Source organism: Lacerta agilis, chromosome 6 (genome assembly GCF_009819535.1).
Source record: "Lacerta agilis isolate rLacAgi1 chromosome 6, rLacAgi1.pri, whole genome shotgun sequence".
Classification (NCBI taxonomy): Eukaryota; Metazoa; Chordata; class Lepidosauria; order Squamata; family Lacertidae; genus Lacerta; species Lacerta agilis.
Window position 1 is genome coordinate 90578460 of NC_046317.1, and position 23224 is coordinate 90601683.

At 48.6% G+C, this 23224-nt stretch overlaps 1 protein-coding gene across 3 annotated transcripts in view; it reads right to left on the reverse strand.

The window, feature by feature from the left end:
* LOC117049130 (tyrosine-protein phosphatase non-receptor type substrate 1-like) overlaps nt 1-23224 on the reverse strand; it is a 163016-nt gene that overhangs the window by 85420 nt on the left and 54372 nt on the right. The window contains exons 1-2 of one of the 3 annotated variants that reach the window (XM_033153809.1): nt 21639-21732; nt 21075-21165 (exon numbers count right to left, since the gene is read on the reverse strand). In XM_033153809.1, the coding sequence (XP_033009700.1) occupies nt 21075-21159 (85 nt within the window). In that variant the 5' untranslated portion in view covers nt 21160-21165; nt 21639-21732. Of the gene's footprint in view, nt 1-21074; nt 21166-21638; nt 21733-23224 lie in introns of those variants that run through there. The other 2 variants (XM_033153810.1, XM_033153811.1) reach the window with 2 other exon arrangements.

A 23224-nucleotide genomic window follows, 5' to 3' on the forward strand; every position in this document is an offset into this window, starting at 1 on the left:
AAGGGGTCGAAGAAGCCAGACCCTCAAAAATTCAAGTCCAATTCTTGTCTCAGATTAGTAAGTACCTCGGTGGCCTTTGACAAGTCCCTTTTCTCAGAGTCGTGGAGATAATATTGTTGATGCACCTTACGCAATTATTGCAAGGATTACCGGAATAAAGTATGTGCAACGCTTTGTAATGCGAGGTCTGCATCAAATGTTTTGCCATGTTGATTTGGGGAGCAAAAGGAACAGTCGGGACGGTGGAGGAAACGTTTCTTATTCCACGAAACGAACGCTCGCTCTTTTATGTGCGTGTCTGAATAATTCAAGAGAGAGGAAGCAGAGACAGGGCTGGGTTAAAAATTGCTCCAAAGATAATTGGGGGAAAGAAAGGTTTATATAGGATAATGCAAGATTTGTGCGGGGAGAGAAAGAGAGTTTCTGCACCAATCAAACCAAAACTGGAGATATTCAGCAAAGCATTATCTAAGACGTTGCTCTGGAATACTTAAGTGGGAGGCTGCATTTCAACATTGTTGACAAGCCTGGAAATTGTTTAGACGAAGAAGTGCACAATATATCCAGGAGACAAACTTCTGCAAGAATAAATGGCTGGGACAGGAAGGCAGATTTAGTATAGATAGTAGGAAAAAGACCCTGATGTTGGGAAAGATAGAGGGCACAAGGAGAAGGGGACGACAGAGGGCGAGATGGTTGGACAGTGTTCTCGAAGCGACTAGCATGAGTTTGGCCAAACTGCGGGAGGCAGTGGAGGATAGGGGTGTCTGGTGTGCTCTGGTCCATGGGGTCACGAAGAGTCGGACACGACTGAACGACTGAACAACAACAACAACTAGGAAAAACTGCCTAATTTCGGACAGCCTCCAACATTCCTCAGATGAAAACAGGGACATCATATACCAAGATGCTTCTCCTGTGTTTGATCTCGCCGTACACAGTTAACGTCGTATATACACCTGTCACCTTGAGCCAAGGACAACCTCTCTGCCAAACCTACCTCGCAGGGTTGTTGTAAAGAAAAAAAAAGTGCAGTGGAAGAGGTCATGTACAGATAAATGGAATGAAACAAACTTTTAGCTGTAAGCTGCCTTGAGTCCCCGACGGGGGGGGGGGGAGGCAAAAAATAATCATCATAATAGAAACTGCGAGAACGATCAGGATCATACCAGAGGATCAGTGTCTGATTTACGTATAAGCTAAACAAGCTATAGCTTAGGGTTCCACTCTCTTGGGGACCCCCAAAAAAAATTAAAGGAAAAAAAACTGGATGTGCATTTCCAAAATATAAGATAAAAAAAATAAAATAAAACCTATATACAGCAACAGTGTTTTGTGTTGTGTAGGCTCCTATGATGTAAGTAATGGGCCCCACCTGCTAGCCTGCTCCCTAAAATATCACTGGCTTGCTCATTTCTATATATAGGGTGTCCACATAAAATATGTATTTTATGATAAAATACATATTTTGTTATGTGCAAATGGCTTTAGATACCTATCAGGTCCATAAATTACCATATAGCATATATTCAACACAAAAAACAGCGACAATATTTTGTTGACAAAGGACAGATGGACATATAAAGGGCCCCATTACCTTCAGTAGCTTATGGCTTCATCAAACCTAAATCTGGCCCTGCAGAGGATAATCATATTTGACTAAGTGGGACTTACTTCAGAGTAAAATGCTTAGCATTGCAGTATAAGACTTATCCCATTTATCTGGGAAGTTCTAGTCTACACTATAGATAAATGATCTTAAGAGTGAATCCTGGGGAACTCTAATTCTGTGGGAGTAGAGATCTCACAAAAACCTGAAACTCCCAGGAGTCTTTGGGGGAAGCTACAGTCATTAACCGAGTACAAAATTTCCAGTACAAAATTTCGAGTACAAAATTCAGTGTATTATATGCCCCAAGAGCATTTAACAGCTGAACATGCAGCCGAACCATTAGCAAAGGTAGGGTGGAAAATACCTGATACCTTGTAGGCAAAGATTTCTGAAGCAAAATGGCACGGCCACCACTTTCACTGGCCCATTTAACAGGGCATTTCAGAAACTGGAGGGGGGCAGGGTTATTAAGGAGTAACAGCAGGATGAAACTCACTTCCAAACATAATCAGGTTAAGAACGGACCTCCGGAACGAATTAAGTTCTTAACCCGAGGTACCACTGTGTGTATTTTATCAAAGTAAATGTTGAACTGAAATACAATTAAGAAGAAGTATATTAATAGTGTTTTTTATCTTATACTGTGGACACTCGGGTTGCGAACGTGATCCGTGCGGGAGGCACATTTGCAACCTGCAGCACCGCATCTGCGCACGCGCGGGTTGCGACTTGCCGCTTCTGCGCATGCGCAAAGTGAGATTTAGTATTTCTGCGCATGTGCGAAGCGGCTGAACCCGGAAGTAACCCATTCCGGTACTTCCGGGTTTGGCGCGTTCGTATCCTGCAGTGAGCGCAACCTGAGGTATGACTGTATTTTGGAAAAGTACATCCAGTTTTTCCCCCCTTTAGATTTTTTGGGGGCCCCCAAGAGAGTGGGGCCCTAAGCTATATCTTGTTTAGCTTATACGTAAATCCAGCACTGGTGCTAAGGGAGGATAAGGAAATTGCAGATAAGCTGGATGATTCTTTGCATTAGTCTTCATGGTTGATGATATACGGCAGACCCCAGGGTAGATCCCAGCACCTGAGCTATCTTTTGCGAAATAAAGTTTTAAGCCTAATAGAAGAAGAAAAAATTAAAAGCTGACGAATCATCGGGTCCAGATGCTATCCACCCAAGAGTTCTCAAAGAACTCAAATGTGAATTTGCTGATTTTCTAACAAAATTATGTAACTTGTCCCCCAAATCAACTTCCATACCTGAAGACTGGAATGCAGCCAATGTAACAACTTTTTTTAATGGCATCATGGGGATCCTGGAAATTATAGGCTGTCTAGCGTAGCGTCTGTTCTGGAAAAACGGGTGGAAGGTACTGCTAAAGACAAAATAGCCATGCATACAGAAGAACTTTGCTGAAGCTGAGCTAGCATGGCATCTGCAAAGGAAGTCCTCCTGTGTCATGGACACTCTCTTTGAGAGTGTCAACAAGCATCGAGATAGACGTGATCAAAGAGCTTTCAACAAGGCACCTCAATGACAACTCTTGCGTGAACTGCGCCATCATGGAATAAGAGAAGAGGTCCTCTTGTTTATCGGGAATTGGTTAGGCAGGAAGTAGAGAGTAGGAAAAAATGGACAGTTCTCTCTATGAAAAGATGTAAAAAGTAGAGTCCCCCCCCCCACAAGGATTGGTACTGGGACCTGTGCTTTTTAATTTTTCCATAAATGATGTCGTGTTAGGGTTAAACAGGGAGGTTGGCCCCATTTGTTGAGCATGCTACATTGTTCAGGGGCATTAAAACCTTGAGAGATTGTGAAGAGCTTGAATAGGACCTCTCCAAACTGAGTGAATGGGCAATAAGATGTACCTGGACTACAAATCCCATCGACCCTGACCTGTGACCATGCTGGCTTGAGGCCTATGAGAGTCCCATTCCAATTTAAGCGTTCTTTTAATATTCTGTACTAGTGGTTTAAACCCGTTAAAATAACGGGCGCTAGAACGTATGTGGCGCTGTTGCTGGGGAGGGGGAGGCGACGTCGACGCTCTCAGCCAGGTCTCTTCGGCGCGTGCACCCAGCCTTCCTCCCACCGCTTCCCGTCAGCAACCCCAGGGGCCGACCAGGTCCGAGGGGGGCAGGGAGAGACGGGCACGTCTGCCTCTGCCTGCACGCCTCAGCTGTGGTGTGTTTGCCTGAGCGAGCAACGGATGGACCGACGTGCCAGCTGTCTGGGGCGGCCGCTGTGGAGGCGACAGGCGTGCTCCTCTTGCCGGGCTAGAGCCAGCCGGCTAGCGCTCGCCCCTCCTAGTTCAAGCCGACCCCGGCGCCGCCTCGTGTCCCTCATCCGGGGGTTGGGAGGGGGCTGGGCAGAGGAAGGGGGCAAGAGAAGGAGCAGCCACCGCCGCTCCTGAGGAGATTCTGAGGCGGTGGCGGGCGACGTGTGGCGGAAGAGGAGGGGTCTGGCCAGCCCCGCGTTTCTCTCTCTCTCTCTCTCTCTCTCTCTCTCTCTCTCTCACGGAAACCTTCCCCTCAGCTTCTGCCGCTTTTTCTCTTCTTTCCCTCTTCCTTTTTTAAAAAATAGGCATCCCTATTCGGCCTCCGGAGCGTCGGCGCTCTGCAGGGCGGGCTGTTCTGTGCCACTCCTGGGCCACTAGTCCTCGGGCCCCCGAGTCAGACGGCGGCTGCAGCAGCTGTGGCAGCATGGCCTCCCTTCTCGGCCTCCGCTCGTCCTCTGGAGCGCTGGCGTTCTGATCCAACCGCCCCGCTTCAACTGCCGCCGCTGCTCCCAGCCCAATGTCCCTCCATCCAATCCCTGTGTCCGTGGGGCACATGCGCAGTAGCGCAAACCCAGAGACACAGGGACTGGATGCAGAGACACTTGGGGTTTATATATATAGATTATATGATTTTGTTAATTTTATGTGTAGCCCCCACCCCACCTTGGGATCCACAAAGATAACAGACAGTCTATAAATATTCCGAAAAATACCGCTGTGCTCTCAGAGGAATATTGCAATGGATTATGCTATTAGTTTATGTTTCAGTGATACACTGAATACCAGTGCACTTTTTTAATTATATGGTTGAATGACGGGGAATGGCGTCTGGCTAAGGAGAGAAGACCTGCGTTTGGCTATCAGCATGCGGTGGGCATCTGGCGATAGGACGCCTGGAGTTGATTGACAGGAAAGGAAGCCTACAGGAGAAAACAGCCTTGAGCAGCATAAATTACTGAGCCTCTGCCCAGAATCATCTGTGGAGCATCCCTGGTGTTAACGAAAGTGCTACGTTTAAACTTAAGTGTCCATCTCTGCTTCTGTTGCAGACAAACCCAGTCAAAACATTTTTAGTAATTCTGAGAGGGGCTGCAGCTACGATGAGGAATGAGGCGGGTCGACGTTTGCGAGGTCTGGAGGCAGGTATGGCTACCCTGTGTGCAGATCTGGCATCTGGAAGGATGTCGACGCAGCGTGCAGCAGCTGTGAAACAGGAAAAAGTCCGTGCTAGGGATCATTAGGAAAGGAAGGGAAAATAGATCTATGGCATGAGTGTGTTTGGAATACAGTGGTACCTTGGGCTAAGAACTTAATTCATTCTGGAGGTCCGTTTTTAACCTGAAACTGTTCTTAACCTGAAGCACCACTTTAGCTAATGGGGCCTCCTGCTGCCGCTACGCCACCAGAGCACAATTTCTGTTCTTATCCTGAAGCAAAGTTCTTAACCTGGAGCGTTATTTCTGGCTTAGCGGAGTCTGTACCTGAAGCATATGTAACCTGAAGCGTCTGTAACCTGAGGTATCACTGTACAGTGAATAGTCCTGGTTTCTTCACCTCAAAAAGGACATTGCAGGGTTGGAGAAGTTTCAGAAAAGGACAACCCAAATGAACAACCCAAATGAAATGTAATCTGGTGAACCCGATTCGCGACCCCGCTCCTCCACATGCAGCTGCTGGGTGACTTTGGGCTAGTCACACTTCTCTGAAGTCTCTCAGCCCCACTCACCTCACAGAGTGTTTGTTGTGGGGGAGGAGGGGAAAGGAGAATGTTAGCTGCTTTGAGACTCCTTCGGGTAGTGATAAAGCGGGATATCAAATCCAAACTCCTCCTCCTCCTCCCCTTCTTCTTCTTCTTCTTCTTCTTCTTCTTCTTCTTCTTCTTCATGTGCTTTTGCATGCGTGGTTTGATTCAAATCCATGCTCAGCTTTGAAGCTAGCTAGCCCATCTTTACTCTCAGGGTGGTGGGGAGGAGAAGGGCAGCTCCATGCACACTATTCAGAGCTCCTTGGAGTCAGAACAGGATGCAAATGAATTGAGATGTGTGGTGTTGGCTTTGTCCCAGCGCCGCAACCCCACTCCTTGCATTCCCCGTTTTATTTCTCCGCAAAAAAAAATCTCTATATTGCCAACTTTAATAATGCCACGGCGGGAAACAGCTTAAAAACTAACTACAGCATACTGTAACCAGCTGGTTGCATTTTCGGCCCTGTTCCGCCCTCAAAGCTCAAACCACAGACATTATTCTGCAGCAGCAACAGCAGAAGCAGAAGAGATTTAGCAGAACGACAACACACCCTTTATTTTGTGGCATGGTAATTTAACAGAACAACAGGGAAATTCTTAAAAAATTATTCTGCCTTTGTTCTGCCCGATCCACAGACTCACTTTGTTTTTACAGAACGCTGCCAACTTCGAAAGCAGACACCTCACTCCTGCAGATGCCACCCGCTTCCGCAGAGTCACGAGACAGCTCAGAATAGAATCCCGAGGGCACAGACCTCTGCTCTTGCAGGTGGCTCCAAATTGATTTGGGGGAGCTGAGCTAATGCATCATCATTTAATAGGAGCACACCACATTAAAATGCCACAGCGGGAAGAAGAAAGCCGATCTGCAAATCACAACTACACAAATAGGTACTTGGAAAGAGAAGAGGAATCGTTAGGGGCTAAAGTTTGGAGAGGGAAGGATGTGGGAACTGGGGGGCCGGGGGCCGGGGGGGGGGAGAGATCAAAACATCAACCTTCGTCCAGCTGTATCCTCCAGATATCGTTGGGTTACAACTGATCCTGGCTTGGTCTAATGGTCGTTGCAATTCAAGCACATCTGGAAAGCATCAGGCTGGCGATGGCTTCCATAAAACATTGGTGAGCTTCTGCCAAAAATCCCTTTTTCGTTAGCCTCCATTGCAGCCTGCAAACCTATCCCAGGAGTGAAAGTTTTGGAGTCCATTAGATTGAGTCCATGATTAGAACATTGCAAATGATATCGGTGCTTCACTGGAAGGGTCCATCTAGACTAGCACCTCATTTCTAACAGTAGACAGGTGGATGCTTCTGGAAAACCCACTATCACAGAGAAATCAGCCTTCCCCCAGCAACTGGTGTTGAGAGGTAAAGTGCCCCTGCCTCTGGGTTTTTCACTAGTTAATAGCTATGGAGGGACCGATTACCGGCCGTGAGGTCAATTTTGCCTTTCTGACAGACCTGGCAACACAATCTACAGCTACCTTTAGGGGGGACACACACAGATATTCCCAAGTGACTTGGGAAAGAGGCAACAGCTGGATTTTGGGAAAGTATCGTATTTTTCCGCTTCATAAGGCGCACCGGACTATAGGGCGCACCTCGTTTTTAGAGGAGGAAACAAGAAAAAAAAATATTTTTCTGGTTTTCCTCCTCTAAAAGCCCTGTTTTTTTGAGGATCAGCTAAAAGTTTTGCAGCTTTTTTGCAAAGGGAAAAGCCATGTTTTTTTGAGGATCAGCTAAAAGTTTTGCAGCTTTTTTGCAAAGGGAAAAGCTCTGGTTTTTTTGAAGATCAGCTAAAAGTTTTGCAGCTTTTTTTTGCAAAGGGAAAAGCCCTGGTTTTTTTAGGATCAGCTAAAAGTTTTGCAGCTTTTTTGCAAAGGGAAAAGCCCTGGTTTTTTTGAGGCTCAGCTACAAGTTTTGCAGGGTGTTTTTTTGCAAAGGGGGAAAAGCAAAGCTCCTTTTGCAAAGGCGAAAAAGCAAAGAGGAAAAGCCCCATTTTTATGGGGTTCAACTCACATTTCTGCAGCTTCTTAAGGAAAGGGAGCCTTTTCTACAGTTTCCAGACAGCTAATCTAATCAGCCAGTCACATGTCGCTGGGGAAACAAACAACCTCCCTCTGCAGCACATTCAACAATGGAGGGCGGGGCTGAAAGGGAGTTGGGTACTCTTATCTCTCTCCCGATCTCTTGCTGATCAGCTGCTGAGCGGGGTCCTTTCAACACCCCCTTTTCTCTTTGTAAAATAAAAAGCATGATCCTCTTTTGGGCCCTGGGCAATTCAGCTCCAGGGACCACCATTCGCTCCATAAGACACACAGATATTTCCCCTTACTTTCCCCCCCCTTACTTTTTATGGAGCGAAAAATACGGACCTCTTCTTTCCTTCCCTCTCAAATATACCCTGGGACTCTTAAGCACTAAATCCTGATCACCCCACACTTGTCATGATGTACAACGCCCAGCCACTAAGGCTTGGGGGAAAGGACATTATTGTCTTTTAAAAAAGAAAAATCCTCCATCTGTTATGAAATTGATTGCACCAATTTCTGCTACTTATACCGTTCTATTTTTCTTCCTTAAAGGTCAATGAAGTGTACAAGTAAAATTGTCATTAAGGGCTCCTACAGACGAATTGTTTGTTGAGCATTTCTCCTGATTTGCTTCCACGAAGCTTATGCGGAACTTAAAACTATATCTGGTCTTTATTGAACCTCAGTTCCGATTTGTTTACAGGGCGGTTATGTGAGAACGAGCATTCATCCCAATTTGCTTGCGGAGGGTTTTACATGCGTTCCACTTAATCATTCATTCATCCCACATTTTCCAAGGCGTTCCCCCGTCCCTGTCAGAGCACGGAAAAGTCTGTTGGCTTTTTTAGTGAGGATTTGTTGCACTAGAGCGACAGAGCTCTTTAATCCACTTTAAGTGTGAAAAGCTAAAGTTCTGGTATTCGCTTGAATCCCTCTCACAAAACACCGGCAGTCTGAAGACACTAAATCCCATACATAAAGTTAAACATAATATAATTTTTGCACAAATATAACAACAAGCCAGCGATTAGCTGCTTTCCCAGGCACGCCGGGTTCACCTTGATACATGCATGCTTGCCTAAACAATCTCTTCCTCAAGCATGTTTGAGTAAGGTTCCTGCTTAGAGGAACGGGGCTTAATCCCTAGCAGAATCACACAATTGCAGGGTTCTATGGGACACAGATGATCACGCAGACCAACTCTTGCCCAAGGCAGGAATCTTGCAACCCCTGAAAGGTGATTGATTATTACAGGTATAGTTCACATCTCCTCCGAGACGCATGCATGCTTCCCCCGCTTCCCCATTTTGACCTCACAACAACCCTGCGAGGTAGGCTCGGCTGAGAGTCAGTAACTGGCCCAAGGTCACCCCGCAAGCTTCATGGCTGAGTAAGGATTTGAAACCTGGTCTCCCAAGTCCGCTGCTCTAACCACTACACCCCACTGGCTTTCAGACAGATGGTCAATTTCTGCTTAACCCTCCAGTAATGGAGAGCTAACCACCTTCCTGGAACAATCCATTTCGCTGCTGAACAACTCATCCTGTTAGGAAGTTTCTCCTTAGCATTTAACCAAAATGTGTTTCTTTGCAACTCTCCTGCCTGGTGGTTCTTGTCTAGGAACAACAAGAAGAAGAAGAGTTTGGATTTGATATCCTGCTTTATCACTACCCGAAGGAGTCTCAAAGCGGCTCACATTCTCCTTTCCCTCCCTCCCAACAAACACTCTGTGAGGTGAGTGGGGCTGAGAGACTTCAGAGAAGTGTGACTAGCCCAAGGTCACCCAGCAGCTGCATGTGGAGGAGCGGAGACGCGAACCCGGTTCACCAGATTACGAGACTACCACTCTTAACCACTGCACCACACTGGCTCTCAAAGAAAAACCAGCCCACTCCATCTTCAACCTGTCGGCCTTTCCAATATTTGAAGACCACTGTCCTCTCCAGGCTAAACAAACCCAGATCTTTAAACTGTTCCTTACAGGATCTCGTTTTTGGAATTCTCCTCATCCTGGTTGTCGGAACACGCTCCACAGTTTAGGACTGCATCCGTAATGTTCGAAACGTGGCCACGTTTTTGCACTTTGTCATTCCCATCATTTCCTACCACGGGAGAACCAAGATGCTGCCATCAGTATCCACCAGACACCAGCAGTTCAATTAGGCACACCTTTTAAGACCAGGCCTATTCCCAGGAGCAGGAGGTTCCTGCCTGATTACTCTTACTTAATAGCTGAATTTCCAAGTGTTATTGACCGCTTTCCATTTTGCCTGCTGCAATAACCATGTGCTTTGTTTCTTTCTGCCAACACTTGCAGCAAAAGGAAAAAGGAGACGCGTGCATTAGTCATACAGTCATTTGTCTCCAGTAAGTGTCGCGGTCTGAATTTCACCACTGCACGCCAAAAACATAAGCCAATCAAGCCAACTGCCCATCCAGCCCAGAATCTTGTCTTCCCAGTGGCCAACCAGATGCCTGTGGGAAACCTGCAAGCAGGATCCAAGCCCAAAAGCCCTCTCCCTTCCTGCAGCTCTGAGCAACTGGGATTCCTTCAGTGAAGATAGTACCTAGCCAACATGCCGTATTTTTCGCTTCATAAGACGCACCTAGTTTTTAGAGGAGGAAAGGGGGAAAGCCCTTTTTTTAAAAAAATCAGCTCAAAGTGGTGCAGCTTTTTTTGCAAAGCGAAAAGCCCTGTTTTTTTGAGGATCAGCTGAAAGTGGTGCAGCTTCTTTTTCAAAGAGGAAAAGCCCCGTTTTGATGGGGTTCAACTCACAGTTCTGCAGCTTCTAGTAATACAGCCATTTCTACAGTTTCCAGACAGATAATCTAATCAGCCAGTCCCATGTTGCTGGGGAAACAAACAACCTCCCTCGGCATTCAACAATGGAGGCCTGGGCAAGGGGGCGGGGCTGGAAAGGGAGCCATATCTCTCTCCCACTTGCTGAACAGCTGTTTAGCGGCTTCCTTTCAACACCCCCTTCTCTCTTTGTAAAAGAAAGAGAGCACAATCTGCTTTTGGCCCCTAGGCAATTCGGCTCCAGGGACCATGCATTCGCTCCATAAGACGCACAGACATTTCCCCTTACATTTTAGGAGGAAAAAAGTGCGTCTTACGGAGCGAAAAATACGGTAGTTACTAGCCACTGATAGCTGGACCCCCATGAATCTCTCCAGTCTAATTTTAAAGCCATCTAAAGAGCGTGTGGCGCTGTGGGTTAAACCACAGAGCCCAGGGCTTGCCGATCAGAAGGTAAACATTTCTGAGGCATATAGCAAATAGAGTGCATTATATTGGAGAAAATGGCTTGTAAAAAATGTACTCATCAGGCAAATTTGCATACAAAGCTGCGTATATTCAAAGAAATTTGAATTAAAAGTCGGTCATATTTTTGTGCTAACTTCTTTTTTCTTTAAGGCTTTGGTATCATGCAGGGGTGACGGGACATGGGTGACGCTTTGGTCTAAACCACAGAGCCCAGGGCTTGCCGATCAGAAGGTCGCCGTTTCAAATCCACATGACGGGGTGAGCTCCCGTTGCTCAGTCCCTGCTCCTGCCAACCTAGCAGTTCGAAAGCACGTCAAAGTGCAAGTAGATAAATAGGTACCGCTCTGGCGGGAAGGTAAACGGCGTTTCCGTGCGCTGCTCTGGTTCGCCAGAAGCGGCTTAGTCATGCTGGCCACATGACCCGGAAGCTGTACGCCGGCTCCCTTGGCCAGTAAAGCGAGATGAGCGCCACAACCCCAGAGTCGGACACAACTGGACCTAATGGTCAGGGGTCCCTTTACCTTTAAGTTTCCAACAAGTGGCTCCTGTCCAGGTTTGTAAATTGCCTTACTTTAAATGGTTGAGGACCCTATGCCCTATTAAAATGTGTTTTTTTGGGGGGGGGAGTTATTAGGTTGTTTTTATTTTGAGTATGTATTTTGTGGTTTTATATTTTGATTTTATTCTGTGAACTGCCCTGAAACCTCCAGGTATAGGGAGGTATATAAATTCAATAAAGAAGGAGGAGGAGGAGGAGGAGGAGAAGTTGGTGGTGGCGGTGGCCATCACTGCCTCCTGCAGAAAGGAGTTCCATAGTTTAACTATGGCTGTATTTAGAAATTCTTTTGTCTTCCTTTCTTTCCTGATCTTCCAACCTTCAGCTTCATTGGAAGTCCATGTTGTTGTTGTTCAGTCGTTCAGTCGTGTCCAACTCTTCGTGACCCCATGGACCAGAGCACGCCAGGCACGCCTATCCTCCACTGCCTCCCGCAGTTTGGGCAAACTCATGTTAGTAGCTTCGAGAACACTGTCCAACCATCTCGTCCTCTGTCGCCCCCTTCTCCTTGTGCCCTCCATCTTTCCCAACATCAGGGTCTTTTCTAGGGAGTCTTCTCTTCTCATGAGGTGGCCAAAGTACTGGAGCCTCAACTTCAGGATCTGTCCTTCTAGTGAGCACTCAGGGCTGATTTCTTTGAAGTCCATAGGTTCTGGTATAGTGAGAGAGGGGAGACCTCTCCACTTGCTCCACACCACAAATAATTCTATGCAGCTCTCTCACGTCTGCTGTTAATTGTCTTTTCTCTAAATTAAAAGAGTCCCAAACGCTGCAACCTTTGCTCATAGGGGAGTTGCGACATTCCCCTTTCCCTCTTTTTGAGACTTTCCCAGCTCTACAATACCCACTATGACTCCAAGGTCTCATTCTTGGTCAGTTGCCACCAGCTCAGACCCCACCAGCATACCTGTTAAAACGCTTTTGTTCTGACGTGCACCTATTTACACTGGTTTACTTGGAGCTGCGGCGCCGCAGGTGGCGCTGTGGTCTAACACACTGAGCCTCTTGGGCTTGCCGATTGGGAGGTCAGCGGTTCAAATCCACGCGTCAGGGTGAGCTCCCATTGCTCTGTCCCAGCTCCTGGCAACCTAGCAGTTTGAAAGCTCGCCAGTGCAAGTAGATAAATAGGTACCACTCTGGCACTCATCATGGTGTCCCATTGGCCAGAAGCGGTTTAGTCATGCTGGCCACATGATCTGGAAAGATGTCTGCAGACAAACACCGGCTCCCTCTGCCTGAAAAGCAAGATGAGTGCCACATCCCATAGTCGCCTTTGACTAGACTTTACATTTTACTTGGGACTGCACTTGCCATTTTACCACCCTTTCACTCAGTTTGGAGATACAGGTACCCTTTTTAGAGCTCTCCATAATCCTTTTTCCTTCCTTTTAACGGCCTTGAACTTTTAACAGCCGTGAAGTGCCCAAAAGGAAAGCAGAGCAGTCTTTACACAAAAATGGCAGTTGTGCAATCAAAGCATGACTGGCAGATTATCAGCATTTTGAGGACAGGAGGAAACAGGAAACAAGAAGCCAGGGCAAGACGTGAACTCATCAGGCAGTGATGCATTTTAAAGACCTAATTCTGAAGATATGATATGAAGATTCTCAAGAAACAGGAGATGAGGCAAGATAAACCTCTAACTGGACGGCACTTGTTCATATGAACGAGTTATTTTTAGTCTCTTTTTTATATACTACCCTTGAACAAAGCTTCTAAGGTGGTTTACAAAAGCAAGATAAACAGAAATAAAAACACGCGAATATCCCTGCAGAGAGCCACACGCTGAAGACTAGACTAGCCTTCTCCTCCCTGACATGGTAGTTTTCTATGTGCAAAATATGCATCCAAGGGAACTTCCAGCCTTCCACTTTTTGGGGGCGAGATTCAATCACATGTTGCAATAGTCAGATTGGGCAATTATAGTGCTTTGCAGGATCCTAAACAACAAACCCAGTTTCTCCTGGGAAGCTAGACTTTTGGCAGTGAGGAAGGTGAGGGTCAGGTAAGGTGAGATCAGACTTGCTTTGATGCAACATCCAGGCATAGGCAAACTCCGGCCCTCCAGATGTCTGGGACTACAATTCCCATCATCCCTAGCTAGCAGGACCAGTGGTCAGGGATGATGGGAATTGTAGTCCCAAACATCTGGAGGGCCGCAGTTTGCCTATGCCTGCAACATCCTCTAACTCAGTGATCCCTAAAGTGGGCAGTATCTTCACCGGGGGGGGGGAGAATTACCGGGGGGGGGATGCTAAGAGGCAAGTGGGTTTCAGAGGAACACTGGAGGTCTAAATGACAACCATGCTTTGAAAATCTGGTATCGAGTCCATCAATTTTGTTTAATTCATTAAACTAAATAGTTTTAATTGGATTTGGAATAAATGTGCAGTTGATCGTTACTGTTTTGAACTTTATTGTGTTATTATCTTCCTTAGTGGGTCATGCGAAGCACTATTATTATTATTATTATTATTATTATTATTATTATTATTAAATTGTGTTTTTTAATTAAAGATTTGCTTGATTCACAAAAGTATGTGCGATGTCTTTACCTCGTATTTTTTCCAAGTAACATTTTTACAAATCAGTTTTGTTTGTTGAGACATTAGGAAGAAAAAGGGGGAAAGAGGTGGGCAGGGGGGGAGATGGGTGGTGTGGGGTCGGGTGACTATTCTGAACGATGTTTTTTATAGGGTAGGGGGTGCTGGGGATGAACATATGGAACCAAGGGGGCGGCAGTTTGGCAACCACTGATCTAAACTCCCCGCAAACAGATTCATGAAAATACTGCCATCTAACTTCCCTGCAAACCAACCAGGGTAAATGCTAAATAACCTGGTCGCCTGGAAACACCTGATCCAGGGGGGAATATTCTGCTTTCCGAACCCCTCCTTCTTCCCAGTCTGAAATGGTACTACCCTGACACAGGTCCATCAGGTCACCTACGCCAACCTGCTCTGCACCTCAGAGAAGGTGCCGCCCCAAATCAACAACATGAAATGATGGGAAGCGACTTCCTTTTCACACAGACATGTTTTTAAACCCAGGCAAGCATTTCATTGATTGCATTTATCTCTCACCTTTTTCTCCAAGGAGATCAAAGTGGTATAAACAGTTGCTTGGGAGAAAGGCAAGATATAAACACGTTAAAGAAATAAATGCTTCTCCCCCCCCCAGTTATTCCTCACAACAACCCTGAGAGGTAGGCTAAGGGGAAGTGGCTGGCCCAAGGCCACTGGGTGAGCTTCATGGGCCACGTAGGGAACTGAGCCCTCATTTATCTCAGTTCCTGTTGTTGTTGTTCAGTCGCTCAGTCGTGTCCGACTCTTCGTGACCCCATGGACCAGAGCACGCCAGGCACCCCTATCCTCCACTGCCTCCCGCAGTTTGGCCAAACTCATGCCAGTCGCTTCGATAACACTGTCCAACCATCTCATCCTCTGTCGTCCCCTTCTCCTTGTGCCCTCCATCTTTCCCAACATCAGGGTCTTTTCCAGGGAGTCTTCTCTTCTCATGAGGTGGCCAAAGTACTGGAGCCTCAACTTCAGGATCTGCCCTTCCAGTGAGCACTCAGGGCTGATTTCTTTAAGGACGGATAAGTTTGATCTTTTTGCAGTCCATGGGACTCTCAAGAGTCTCCTCTCAGTACCTAGTCCTAACCAATTCCTCACTCTGGGAAGGGTCCAAAATGAAGCATCACTGGGAGGGTGTTGACACTATTTCTGGCTATTAGGGAAAGGGTGTTTAGCCCTTTCTCTGCTTGGTGTTTTCAGGGCCAGCTCAGAATCCTTCAGCTGTTGCCGCTGTTGTAGGTCTAGCCATGCAATGAGTTCTATGGGGAAATCTGAAGGGTGGCTAAGGCCTCGCCTCCTAGAGCTGCAAGCTACTAGAGCAGGCTTCCTCAACCTTGGCCTTCCAGATGTTTTGAGACTACAATTCCCATCATCCCTGACCACTGGGTCCTGCTAGCTAGGGATCATGGGACTTGCAGGCCAAAAACATCTGGAGGGCCGAAGTTGAGGAAGCCTGTTCTATGTAGAGGCAGGTAAACCTGCCAGGATCCTGTTCATTGTTGCCATGCATCTGCCTCGACAGACAATGGAATGCACGTCCAGGGGTGAAGTCAAACCCCTGGGTTAACATAAAACAATTCATTAAAATACAATTTAAAATTAAATCTAAACTGCAGCCTCATTTTTAAGTAGCCCACCATTCACACCAAAAGAACGAAACATCAGGGTTAAACTGAAACCAACCCAAAGGCCAGGTGGAACAGCTCCGTCTTGCAGGCCCTGCGGAAAGATGCCAAATCCCATGGGGCCCTGGTCTCTTGTGACAGACCATTCCACCAAGTCGGGGCCAGTACTGAGAAGGCCCTGGCCCTAGTTGAGGCCAACCTAGCATCCTTGTCGCTCGGGACCTCCAACAAATTATTATTTCAGCATCTTAAGGTCCTACCCAGGACATACCAGGAGAGGCGGTCCCTTAGGTACGAGGGTCCTAAGCCGCATAGGGCTTTAAAGGTCAAAACCAGCACCTTAAACCTGCCCCTGTACTCCACCGGGAGCCAGTGCAGCTGGTGAAGCACTGGATGAATGTGGTCCCGCGGCAAAGACCCCGTGAGGAGCCTCGCCGTGGCATTCTGCACCCGCTGGAGTTTCTGGGTCAGCTTCAGGGGCAGCCCCGCGTAGAGCGAGTTACAATAATCAAGTCTGGAGGGACTCCGCTCTGGATTTGTGTAGGGTTTACTCCTTAGCTCTGTAATTATGATCATCATCATACTTATTTGTACCCTGCCTTTCCCCCAGGCAGCCCAGAACTTCCATACACGCTGCCCAGGCTTGTGGCCCGGAGAGGTCACTTTTGTGCTGCCAACGCAGGGGGTTGACTTCACCCCCCGAGGCGCACTCCATTGTCTCTCGAGACAGACGGATGCCAGCAACGACAACAATTGCAGGGTGAGGGGGAAATGAACCACGAGCCGATTCCACATGCTTGTCCTCTGCCATAGCATCAGCTGGTGACTGGATGCCTGGCAAAGGGTGAGGGGGGGGAGAGTCGGCCTTGCCCCACCCACACAGCTTTCCTTTACAAACCAGCCACTTTGCACACTCGCCTAGGAGCCGCTGACACGCGCGTGTGAGTGAGTCAGAGGGGATGATGGAGCAAATCATACGAGGAACGCCCGTGGATGCGCTTAGCCGACGGAGAGACCAGATTAAAGAAATTATGTTGACAGTTTGTGGCGACGTGGAAGGGGTTGGGAGTGGGGGGGGGCGGCTGTCACAGAGGAGGCGGAAGGAAAAGAGAAAAGCAAGACTCTCTGCAGGCTCCGCGCAGGCCGGAGAGCAGAGCAGCCGTTCATCAACCGGGTGCCAGTCGGATGCTCTGAGCTGCGACACCTCTGAGTCCCAGCCTGCGCCAAGTTGTGGGCACAAAAGATCCGCAAGGCATTTAGGTTGGCAAAGGCTGGCACAGGGTGATGGAGGGAGCTGTTGCAGTCGGGTCCTGCTTACAGGCCTTTCCCACAGGCAACTGCTCAGATGCTGGGCATAAGAACACCAGGAGAGGCCGCTGGATCAGGCCAATGACCCATCTGGTCCAGCGGCGTACGGCGAAATTTTTCACAGGGCCAGAGTAGCCAGTTTGCAAGGGCGATTGGGGGGGGGGTTGACGTCATGGTGTCCTGACGTCATGTGCGCGAGTCTTCCTCCGTAAGCCGGGCAGAAGTTTCCCAGGCTTTGGGAAGGAGGCAGCAGGGTTCGGAGAGCAGGCTGGAGCCCTGCTGCCTCCTTCCGAAGGCCAGGTGTGCTTTGGGAAGGTGGCAGGAGGGCTCCTGGACCCATCGGAGCACCACACTTCCCTCCCTAAGCCAGACAGAAGCTTCCTGGGGTTTGGAGGCACCAAGGGAACATTTAGGGGACGAGCCTAGTCCCCCTAGTCCAATGATTCTGGTCCCACAGTGGCCAACCGGATGCCCATTATGGGAAACCTGAAAACAGGACCTGAGCACAGGAGCAACTCTCTCCCTCCTGTCGTTTCCAGCAAATGATATTCAGAAGCATTGCTGCTCCAACTGTGGAGGCAGGGCAGAGCGTCTCCTCCATGAACTGGCTCAATCCTCCTTAAAAAGCCACCTAAGGTTGGTGGCCAGCATTGCCTCCTGTGGCAGGGAGTTCCAGAGATTAACCACACACTGCCTGAAGGAGGACTTCCTTTGATCCTCCAACACTCAGCTTCACGCGATGTCCACGTTGCACTAGATGGCCTTCGGCCTGATCCTGCAGCCAAGCACTTCTTATGAATCACCTCAAACTATGAATCCGCCGAGGGGAGTGGGGAGGATTTAGCAAGCCCCCTCCTTTCGTGGCCTCTCCCCCCCCCCCCACGTTATGCTGCCTTTGTCAGGTTGCTGCTGACAATGAGAAGGTACAGGAAAAAGGTGTAAAACAGCAGCTTTGCTGGGTGATATGAAAAGTCCAAAATCTTTATTAGGCCACTGCTTTCCGTCAGGACAACCAAAAACATTCACAGCATGGTTGGTCTAATACAGGCACCCCCAAACTTGGCCCTCCAGAGTTATTGGGACTACAACTCCCATGATTCCTAGCTAACAGGACCAGTGGTCAGGGATGATGGGAACTGTAGTCCCAAAACATCTGGAGCAGGCATAGGCAAACCTCGACCCTCCAGATGTTTTGTGACTACAGTTCACATCATCCCTGACCACTGGGTCCTGTTAGCTAGGAATCATGGGAGTTGTAGTCCCAATAACTCTGGAGGGCCGAGTTTGCCTATACCTGACCTGGAGGCCCAAATTTGGGAACGACTGGTCTAATAAAAGGCATAAGCATTTTGGAACAACAAGCAGTTTAGGGAGCTGGAAGTGTGAATAAATGCACAGCGTTGTTCTCACACATTACAATGGGTCCCTGCAGGATACTTGGACATCATTTACGACACACACTCACATGTTTAAGTGGCTGGGCAGATTAGTGCAGCTGGGAACCCTGGCCTCTGTCTGAATTCTCACACGCATGGGTGTGCAAAGGCTGTGAGCATTCACTGTACACGCCAAAACTTTGCTGCTTTACATTGTTATCATTGTATCTCGGATGTGCCATGGAAGTCACAAAAGAGAACCTAGCACTTAGCACCCATTTGGGAATGCTGGCTTAATAAGCTTCCCAGAAAGCATGCACAGTCGGGCTACAGTCATACGCTGCTTGCAAAGGTCCTGTGGAAAACACTGGCTGTAGCACACACATTTCATTTGCAGCGCGGTCTTTGCACTTCAGCGGTAGAACATCTGCAAGCAGACGGTCTCATATTTGGTTTCGGGCATCTCCAGGTAGGGCCGCAAATGGCTTCTGCCCGAAACCCTGGAGAGTGTAGATCGTACTGAGTGAGCCACACGAAGCAGCGTTCTACAAAAGCCGCTTTCTCTGTTTGCATAGGGCCTTGGTTCGGCAGTATAGCATCTGCTTTGCATGCAGAGGGCAACAGGTTTGACCCTTGGCATCTGCAGTTAGGGCTGGGAATGTCTCTTGTCTGAAACCCTGGAAAGAGGCTGCCAGTCAGTGCAGAGTATACTGAGCTTCATAGAACCACAGAACTGTAGAGTTGGAAGGGATCCCAAGGGTCATCTAGCCCAACCCCCTACAATGCAGGAATCCTTTTGTCCGACATGGGGCTTGAACACACAACCCTGGCATTAAGAGTCTTCTGCTCTACCAACCTTGCCATACTGCAGGCTATGGACCTATGATCTTCATATAAGGCATGTGTATTCTCTCCCTCCCTACGGTTTAACCAAAAACGTAACTTTTAAGCAGCATCTAAGCCACAGAATAGAGCTGCCTACGATGGCAATTAGCGTAGGTTGGATGGGCACCTATCAGGAAGCCAGGGAGGCAGCAGAACCTCCTTTTTGAAAACTTTCCAAATAAAAGGTTGGGCAAGGACATGCTGGGGATGTATAGGATATCCTCTTGCCTTCGGGCAATTGTTGCAGTACACAGCCAGCTGGATCCTAGCCAGCTCTCCAATTAACCTGCCATTACAAGTGCCACATCAAAGCCACACCAGTATTCCCATTGTAAGGATGAGAGACTTGGAGAGAGGTTTTGACAGCATGCACAAATGCATTTAGATTCTCCCAGAAGCGCTGGAGGTCATCTTCAAGGTGCAGGGCTGTATTTTGTAACTATCTCAAAACCTAAAAAGGGGGTGTGCTTTTAGACATCTATTGGCATTATACAGGGTTGCCCCCCAAATATTGGCAGGACAGGATCTAAGGCAGTTCGGCTGAGACATAATTCCAGGGGGGGGGTGGCAGTGGGGTGTTCAAGACACACCCTTTCCAATCTAGCAGCGTCCACCTGTAAAATGGGAAGAGCAACTGACTTCAAGGAACAGTTCCTAGAGCAAGAGAGAGCCGTTCAAGCTGAGAAGCGGTGCCTTGCAACGTACAGTTTCTATCCCTTCAGGTAAAACAGCCAGCAAGTCAATAATATAAATGGGATAAAGATAGACGAACACGCAGAGCTCATGCTGTCTCCATCACTCAACGCCTGCTGGAGCAGCCAAGTTGCCCACAGCCTCCAGAAAGATGCCCCGGAGCCCAGACTTTGGTGACCCTCTGGTGAAAAAGAGGTTTAGCAAAGGCAAAACCACTGGAACATCTCCTGCCGTTGCCAATAGGTCAAGCCACTTTCCAGAGGGCATTGCCAGCGAACCCAAGTTTGCAGTGAACGTAAGAGGTGATCTCTCGAAGTACGAAAGACCTGAGCAGTTCAGGGATTTATGAAGGTAGAACTGTTTGCACGCATGCACACACACACACACACACACACATCACAATCACTCTTGTTGCTAAACATAGTCCATATAAATCACACTGAGACAATGCTGCCCCGCCTTACAGGATCGTTGTAAAGAGATGGCAGGTGCCGTCGAGTCCTTAAAAAGCGACACAAGTGCTAAATCCAGCAGCACAACCTCCTCACTCTGCAAGCAGACAGGCAGTGAAGTCACAAGATACCCATCTAATCTCCGAAGCTCTCCTCTCCTCTCCTCGTCTCCTCGGGCACCTCATTGTGCATGCCAGCCAAATGCCAGGCAGTCTCAGCGCCTCCTGCAACAGTACCAGCACCTTCACAAACCAAGCTCAACATTATTGTCATTCGGAACCCTTTGCATATCACCAGCTTTTTAGGGAACATTTCCTGAGCGTGCCCTTGCACAACCTATGTAGAAACAGTAGGTAGGTGGTGTTTGGAGCGGGGTGGGGGGTGGGGGAGGGCGATCTTGCAAGGAAGGAGAGGGAACAAGGTCTTTCTCCTAACCAACTCATCAGCCCTGCAAATGCTCCCTCAAACCAAATAAGAAAGAATGACAAAAACACAAATCCGTCCTTTTGCTGCGACAACCGAAGACGATGCCAAGACCAGACAACTGGTTTTTGCAAGGAGAAGGACTGGGGGGGTGGGAGGCGAACAGATCGAAGTCAAAACCCAGACATGTATGTCCTTTAGCAGAAGATGCCCTGGATGAAAAAAGGAAACAAGCTCTTCTTACCTGACCAGCTACAGAACAGCAGCAGGGGAGGCAGGAGACAGGTCAGCAACCCTCTGGAAGAAAGCCCGGGAGCGTCCATGGTCATTTGCTACTGGAGGGAAGAAGGGGAAAGGGGGAAAAAGAGAGTTCCATGAAGAGGAAATCAGAGGGTGCTTCTAGCGGCTCTCTCTCTCTGAGAGAAGAGCAGATGAAGCTAAGAAAGAGGAAGAAAACAAACCGCGCATCACTCCATCCCCAAAATGAGGAAGCCAACCCTTACTTCCTCGTCTACAGACATCGGCAGGGTGGGGGAGAGCCCAAACCCAACCTATTTTTCAGAGCCGATGAAATCAGGAGTTACATGCCCCCCCACCTCCATCTCCTTCCTCCTGACACATCCCCAGCTAAGAACGGTTAAAAGGAGATTAATATTTTACAGAGAGGACAACATCGGGGCAGCGGCAGGGAGAGGGGAGGAGAGGGCGCACCAGGGGGGAAAGAAAAAAACTGTGCAACAACATCCTTTCCGGGGTGCCTGGCAAAGCACGTACGCAAACACAGCCACGCACCCGTGCACAGACTCACCTGGCCAGCATCCGCTGCAGCGCGCAGCGCCCCAGACACGCAGACACACGCGCGCTCCTCGCTCGCCCGGGGACCGGCGGAAAAAAAAAAAAAATCGCCACTTTTTGCTCAGGCAGGCAGTCACATGCCCAGGCTGCTGGGGTGCCCCCCTCCCTTCCCTTCCCTGTTCCTCCTCCTCCTCCTCCTCCTCTTCCAGGCCTTTCCACCAGTCTCACTAGGAAACCTTAAGAGTCACAAGAAACCAGAAGAAGAAGAAGACGGGGAGATGTTTTTTTCCCTTTTTTGCAGAGGAAAAAAACATTTCCTCGGAATGGGGCTGGGGTTTTGCAACCCCCCCCCCCCAAGCAGCAATGCCAGGAGGAGACGGGGAGGCAGCAGCATCTGCAGGAAAAGAGGAGAAGAAGAGAGACCCCTGCGGACACGGGGGGTGCGTGGGCTCTTCCGTGTCACCTTTGCAGCCCTTGGACCCTGCCTAGCCGCTCTTGTCAGTCAGATTGTGTCTCTCTGCAGCTCCTTCAGCTCTCGGCTGCTGCTGGTTCAGCGACATCCCACCCCCACCCCCCTCCCGTTGCCTAGCATTGATGGGGCTCTGGTTCTTTTCCAACAATGTAGCAGTTCAGGAGAAAAGAAAGAGTCGTGTCCCCAGCCCCCCCCCCTCTCCCTCTAGTAGGCAAGCCAGCTTTTTGGGAACGGCTCCACGCAGTCCTAGTTTTCTCTCCCCAAGCTAGCTTTTCACAAAGCAAGCTGGACAGAGGCGATCGGAAGAAAGGACTGGAGGGGGTGGGGGGAGAGAGAAAAGAGCACAAGGGAGGCTGTACCACTACGACTGCCTGCCTGCCTCGCTCCAAGCCAACTTGCTTTTTTTTGTGTTTTGTAAGGTCACCCCTGCCTGCCTGGAATCAGCCGCACATTGTTTTTCTTAAGGTGGGCTGGGAGAATTCAGAGGCTTCCTCCCCTCCCTTTGCTTGCCCTTCCCTTTGCGAAGGAAGGCAGCTTTTGTCTCCTGAAAAAACACTCCTGGATCCTTCTCCCCAGGCTTTCAAAAGAAGCCTGAAAATGAGACGGGGAGGGAGGGGTCAGTGGGAGAATTGGAGACTCCCTGTTGCACAAAGTCTGGCTCCTGCCAAAGTGCTTCCGTCTGCGGACTCTCTCCTCCCCCCCCCAACCTACACCCCCCCGCGCGCGCTCCTCTTGCATTCCCAGCTACCACTCCAACTCTTCCCCAAGGAAAATGCAAGAAAGAGAAATAGAGAGAGAGAGAAAGAAAGAAAGAGAAATAGAGAGAGAGAGAGAGAGAGAGAGAGAGAGAGAGAGAGAGAGAGAGAGAGAGAGATTGAGAGAGAGAGAGAGATTGAGAGAGAGAGAGAGAGCGCTGATAAAAGCTTCAGTGAAATGAATGGAAAGTCTGCCCGGGGAATAGGATGGAACTGTTAGACAACTGGGATGCAGGAAGGAGGTGAGCTGATGATGGTGGCAGGAAATAAACAGGAAGCACAGAAATCAGGAAGGATTTCATTCCAGGGAGGAGGAGGAGGAGAGAGAGGCTAATAGATATTTATTCCTGAACAAGAAGAGAGGGATCTACC